The following is a 6186-nucleotide window of genomic DNA, read 5'->3' as shown; positions in this document are numbered from 1 at the left end:
CCTGCAGTGTGAGGAAAGACTGGCTGAAGAGAGTTTCTGCTTTGGAAGGGTGCTCTGTTTATTTAAGTGTCAGCATCCATCCCGAGGTGAAAAGGTTAGCACTTGACCCAGGAAGTTCTCCTGTTTGTGCTTCAGAATTAGATTGGGATCATAAATTCCTCCCAGTAACAGAGAATGGAGAGAAGGGCCTTATATTGTCTAAAATAATATTATTTGAGCACAAGAGAGGAAGAAGTTTTGTGTAGGAAGTCAGATTGGGCTGACACAGCTCTGACTCTGACAGAACATAGGTTGTAAGTAAGTAAGGTTGTGAGACTCTTACCCCCCTTTCCCCTTGGAAAGATCCCAGTAGAAGAAAATAAGGGAAACAAAACTGCTGAGCCCAGCCTGTGACTCAGCTCTGACGTCACGCAGAGGTAGGCAGACGAGGGCTACCTGAAATTGGAATATATTTATTACAGACATTATAAGGACCCGTAAATCCTGCCCTGGATTCCACCACTGGTGGAATCACAGAGACTTTCATGATTGTACAGAAAAACCAGGAGGACATTTTGCTCACACACGACAACTGATAGAACTCAGTGTACCCGCAGTACAGCAAAGCACGGTGCGTCATGCAAAGGTCTGGACACCAACCACAGAAATGATACATTCATTTGGCCATTTGTCACATTCACGAGTAGTTTGAAAAGACATCGAGTCTAAAGGATGGTTGATATGAAAATAGGAAGAGGCGAGGTCTTCTGGATGGTTGTACCCTTCAGCTGAGCATAATCCAACACAGCTTTTGGGGCAGGGGGAAAAGGAGAGGGAGCAAGCACACCGGGTAAGGTTTAAAAAACCTAGTGCAATTGAAGCCTTGTTTGTCACATTTAAAGAAATAGCGCTACTTTTTTGAGGTATCTGCTTGAGCTTAAGACGTTTACTTGATACGGTCATCTACTTTACCAATATAAAAATGGATCCAGTTTGGCGAATGCACTCACCCTGCTTAACCTGATAATCGAAACATCATTCTAGAAAAATCTGTAAAAAGATAAATCTCTCGGACAAAGTATTTACAAGCAACAAACTCATTGACACGAACAAAGAATACATTAAATTAAGGGGATGAAAGTCCTATAAGTCGTGTAAACACTTGCAATAGTGCATCTCTTTGTGAGGTTATGTACCCTAAATAACCTGTCTTTCACTCAGGGAAACTCGGTGGAGCGCCCTTGCAGTGGAGGAGGGAGACCCTTACGCGTATGCCAACACATCTCCTCCAGCAGAAAAGGAAGTGGGGGTCGGGAAGAAAATCCCCTGGCACCACGGCCCCGGGACCCGGCGGAACCGGCACCCCCAGGGCTGGACAGCGGCGGGGGCGGCGGAGGTAGCGGGGGAGGGAGCGGCAGCTCGCCGGGACTTCTCGGGGGTACCGACCGACCGAGGGACCGACGAAACGGCGGCGGACGGACGCGAGCCCGCTGGCGGGGGCGGCCGTCGGGGCGCGGCCGGTCTCAGTTGGAGGCAGCGAGAGTGTCCGAGGCGGAGGAGGCGGGCGAGGCGCTGCAGGGCGAGGAGCAGGACTTCTCCGAGGAGTCCTCCGCCTTCTCCTCGCAGCCCGTGGGGGTGGCGGGGGAGATGGGCAACAGCCCCTCTTTCTCCCGTTTCTTCTGCTTCATCCGCCGGTTCTGGAACCAGATCTTCACCTGCGTCTCGTTGAGCTGGAGGGAGGCGGCGATCTCCACCCGCCTGGCCCTGGTCAGGTATTTGTTGAAATGAAACTCCTTCTCCAGCTCGGTGAGCTGCTTGGTGGTGAAGTTAGTTCTGACGGTGTTGGGCTGCCCCACGAAGCCGTACTCGCCAGCCTTGCCTGCGAAGGGACATGCAGCGGTGAGTAAGAGAGCGCAAATGATTTATAGGCGATGTAATCAATATGTCCACACCGGCTAAGCGATAGGGAGCAAGAACTTCCTAGGATAAGAGGGAAACCCCGGCAGAGTGAGTGATGGAGTGCGAGGTGCTAAACCGGAGTCAGCCTCTAGTGTCAGAGCAAACTTGATAAGTGGTTTATGAATTACCAGAAATATGACCACGGGAGAGGAGGAGAAGGGGGAGTCAGGAATAAGTGAGGAATAAGCGGCGCTGGCTTTCAGCTCGGCGGGCAGACAGCCGCGGCTGCTCCCAGAGGTGCGGGCCGCCCTACCTGCCCAGCGTCCCGCAGGATACCGCGCCCCTTTCCCCGCACCCGCGGCCGAGAGAAAGAGAGCAGTCCCCTCCCCGGCCCTCCCGCCGGCCACTGACCTGTTTTGGGTGGGTTTCTTTTCACTTTCATCCAGTCGAAGGTCTGCGCCGGCGGCGAGGTCTCGGTGGAGGGGGAGCGGGTGTTTTCCCGGTGGCCAGCGTGGAGGGGAGACAGGGCATGGTTGTAGGTGCCCAGGGGCAGGCTCTGCTGCTCCTGCCCGTAGGGGGGAGGCACGTACTGAGCGGGGGCCCCCGCGTAGCCCTGGTGCGGGAGCGGGTGCTGCGCGGCGGCGGAGGAGGAGATGCTCCCCGAGTAGACGGCGGGGGCACAGGGAGGGAAGCCGCCGCCCAGCTCCGCGTCCTGCCCCAGGGGGTAGGGGCTGTACGCCGCTCCGAAGCCCTGCGCGCTGTAGGTCGGGCCGCAGCCGGGGTGCGCGTAGGACACCCCCAGCCCGCCGTGGTGCTGGTAGGCGGCGGGCTGGGCCGGGCTGTGGTGGTGGTGCCGGTGGGGGCTGATGGGCACCCCGCGGCCCGCCAGGAAGCGGTCCTCTCCGCTGCAGCTGCCGGCGCTGACGGCGCAGGGCTGGAAAGTTGTAATCCCGTGGTCGGGGTGGTAGGCGCGGGCGGCGCAGCCCCCCGCCTCGCCGCCGAGGACGGGGTACTCGAGGAAGGAGCTCATCCTCGCCGCGTCCCTCTGTCACGCCGCCACCGGGTCTTCAGCGTCCGGCGGGGCCGCGCCAACTTTCCCACTTCCTCCATGGGGCCGGCAGGAAAATGACACGAAGGCGCCGGCAGCGGGCAGGCACGTGGGGGGCGGCAGCCAATGGCTGCGGCGCCCGCGGGGCTTCCCCGGCTCCTGTCGCCGGTACAGCGCCGCGTCGGGGGCATTTAAACGCCGAGCGCTCCGACCCGCGGCACCGCGGGCAGGGAGGGGGTGGCCGTGTTCCCCAGGGGGTGGGGGGCGGGCCGGGCTGTACACACGCACACACACACACGCACACGCACACACACACACGCCCGCCGCGGCAGCCCCCTGGGTCTTGTCCACCAGCTGAGTGAGAACGGCAGGAGAGACCCGGAGGCTGCGCCCGGCCCGCGGAGCCCAGCGGCCGTCCTCTCCAGGGTGAGTGCTGCTGCCAGGGTGCCCCAGCATCACCCAGCTGCCGGCGCTGTCAAGATTGCACGGGGCACCTCTGCTGCGCATCAGCCTCCGGAAGGGGCAGCTTCGGGAGGGATGGCGAGGGGGGGCGACTGGGTCCACGGCACGGGGCGAGGGATGGGGCGGAGAGAGGCAGAGACAGTGCTGAGACCCTTGGAACGGCAGTGAGAATGGGAGCGTGGATGCGGCTGGGGACCTCTACGGGGATGGGAATTGAGATAGGGACAGGAAGGAACGTAAGGATAAGGCGGAGAACAGGTATGGGACCGAGGATACTGATGTGGATGGGATGCGGGTGAAGATGGAGACGGTAATAGTGCCGGTGCCGAGGGATCTCGCTGGTCCTGCCCCGCCGCAGTCCCAAGAGTTAAAGGGGCTTGTCCAGCCGCATCACCAGGCGGCCGCGGACATTAGCATGGAAATGAGGCGCTTTTGGGACTGACGACCATTGTGCTCTCCCAGGCTCACCGGCCACCCTCTGGCCTTCATCCTTGCTCCCCCCGCACCTCCGCCGGGCTCACCCTCGCCAGCCCAGGGCTGGGGTAGGGAAGGAGGAGCCGGGGGCCGGAGGACAAACGATTGGACGGGGTCCCGGGGGCTCCGCAGCCCATCTGCTGCGCTCCCGCAGCGCCGCTGCCGCCCGTCCGCCTTGGGACAGGGTGGGGGGACGGCTGTCCGAGGTGCCGGGGGTCGCAGCCCTAGGACAGAGCCGAGACAGGGGCAGAGGAGCTGCGGGAGGCGCAGGGCCCTCCGCCCCGGCCCCTTTGTCCCTGCGCTCCGCCACCCGGGGCGGCGGTGGCGAGAGGTGGCAGATGGCCAGTGTCAGAGGCGGCCCCAGGACCCTTGGGAACCGCGCTGAGCATCGGCTCCAACCCACTCCTCCCCAACACCGTGGGGAGGTGGGTCAAAAAATGGGTACGTGGCCGGAGAAGGAGGGATGGCGGTGAGATGTGGGTTACGACCTCATATTTGGTTTACGTATGCGGAAAGAGAAAGGGGAGGTGAAGGCCGGGCATCCGTCTGTCCCAGCGCACCCAGCCGTCTGCAGGCAGAAAGGACGGCACCAAAATCTTGAAAAGAAGTTCTGTAAAAACGTCAGCCTCGGAGAAAGATGGATGGAAATTCATGTCCCCTGACACCAGCCCCAGGAGGGGCTACCCCCTCTATTTCTACAGGTGCCGACTCTTGTGTCTCTCCGTTCTCACGCTCGATTCTTGCTTGTTTTGAAATCCCAAAGGCTCTTCTTCCCCGCCACCACTCCCCACTCACGAATACACACACCCACAAACACACCCTCAAGCTCCTCCCTCCCAGATGAACCACAGCACTCTCTCCTAAGTGCAAAGCTCTCCCACTGCTGTTAGGTCAGCCCCTATCCCACGGCGTCCTCACGGCCTCTCTACCGTCAGCCAAAACCGAAGGGCGCCTCTCTCCACCACGCGACTATCCCGGTGCCCTCCGTATGACTATTTGTTCTGATTTATGCAGAGGCAGGGATGGTTAAGGGCCCTCTGGAAAGGTTCCGTTTCTTAAACTGCAGGGGGGCGGAGTGGAGGATAAGAGCAACAACACTCCAGAGGCATTTATGGTATTATACTGCGCCAATTTTGGCCATGGTTACAGCTGTAAACACATTTATTTCATTCTTGTAAACCAGTTGTGTTAAATACTGCATAAAGCAGAGAAAAAAGACAGCGATTAGGACTGCTTACTAATAAAAGGGCTGACATCTTCTCAGTGCTTTTTTTCCGTCAGCCAAGAAAGAAAAATATTTTACTACAAATAGATCCCTTTACCCGTAAATTCCGACAAATCACTTTGCTTACAGTCTCCAGCATCCTGAAATCCTTTTTTTCCTCTGCCTTTTTGGTGCCATTGTCTCTTGTTGCATTGTCTCTCTGGCAGGGCTTTCGGGTTTTGCTGCCCGCACTAAGCATGGGGGCAACATCATGAGAAGGGTCGGAGCAGAGGAGGAGCACACACCACACCCTCCCCTCCCTCCTCCCGTCCAGGCGAGGGGGAGCTCCTGCCCCTTCCCCCTGCCCTCAGGCCATCCCGGCCCCTCCGCGCCCCTCCGCGGCTTCTCTCCGCGTTTCCTGCCACGGAACTGAGGCTGAGGGGGCGATCCCGGCTCTTTAGGCTCTTCCGTGGGAGTGTGCCCCCGCTGTGGCCTCAGAGTTCACCCGGAGCCTTGGAGGCGGCTCCCTCTTGCTGGATTCCCCCATTTATTTAACTTGAGTTTGCGAGAAGTTTAAACATCATAGCACGTTTCCTTTTCCTTTTTTTTTTTTTTTTTTTTTTGTTTTATGTTTCTGGTTTTTGTTTGGGGCTTTTGGGGGGTTTTGTTTTATTGTTAGGGGCTTTTTTTAGTTCGTTTTGCTTTGGTTTTCTTTAAGCGCTGTCAGCATCTATCCGGAAATCTGGGCACAAAAGAAACCCCAACCCTCACATGCACGTTGCGGTCCAATTTAACCCAGTGGCAGAGGAGTGAAAATGCCGGTAAGACCGCTCGCTTTCCGCAGGGACACGGCTGGAGCAGAGGGAAGGAGGAGAACCAAGGCCGAGGTTTCACCGCGCCCGCAGCTCAGCCAAGCTGTTGTTTTAAAAGAGCAATAAAAGTGAATTATGACTAAACGCCTTCTCACTTAATGGTTTTAGACGGGGATCCCCAGCCCAGGCAAATACGTAAGAGGGTTTTTATTTGTGAATGTGTTCCTGCAATTGATCTCTTTGATGACATTCTCATTCATAGAAAGAGTTTGATTTATGACTTTCGGAAGAATTGCGTTCAGCCCTTC

General features: G+C 57.8%; 1 protein-coding gene and 1 long non-coding RNA gene across 2 annotated transcripts; one reads left to right on the top strand and one right to left on the bottom strand.

Moving 5' to 3' along the window:
- Positions 1-432: 432 nt before the first annotated feature.
- Positions 433-3430, bottom strand: HOXA1 (homeobox A1). The gene is made up of 2 exons (XM_056485880.1): positions 2290-3430; positions 433-1858 (listed from the first exon to the last, which is right to left on the bottom strand). The coding sequence occupies exons 1-2, from the start codon at positions 2906-2908 to the stop codon at positions 1503-1505; spliced, it is 975 nt and encodes a 324-aa protein (XP_056341855.1). The 5' UTR covers positions 2909-3430; the 3' UTR covers positions 433-1502.
- A 1047-nt stretch (positions 3431-4477) lies between these two features.
- On the top strand, positions 4478-6022 carry LOC130250327 (uncharacterized). Its single transcript, XR_008839968.1, has 2 exons — positions 4478-4563; positions 5911-6022. It is a non-coding gene; the product is annotated as an uncharacterized LOC130250327 (long non-coding RNA).
- The last annotated feature ends 164 nt before the right edge of the window (positions 6023-6186 follow it).

The sequence above is a fragment of the Oenanthe melanoleuca genome, chromosome 2 (genome assembly GCF_029582105.1).
Source record: "Oenanthe melanoleuca isolate GR-GAL-2019-014 chromosome 2, OMel1.0, whole genome shotgun sequence".
NCBI classification, from domain to species: domain Eukaryota; kingdom Metazoa; phylum Chordata; class Aves; order Passeriformes; family Muscicapidae; genus Oenanthe; species Oenanthe melanoleuca.
This window is presented reverse-complemented; position numbering and strand designations above follow the sequence as displayed.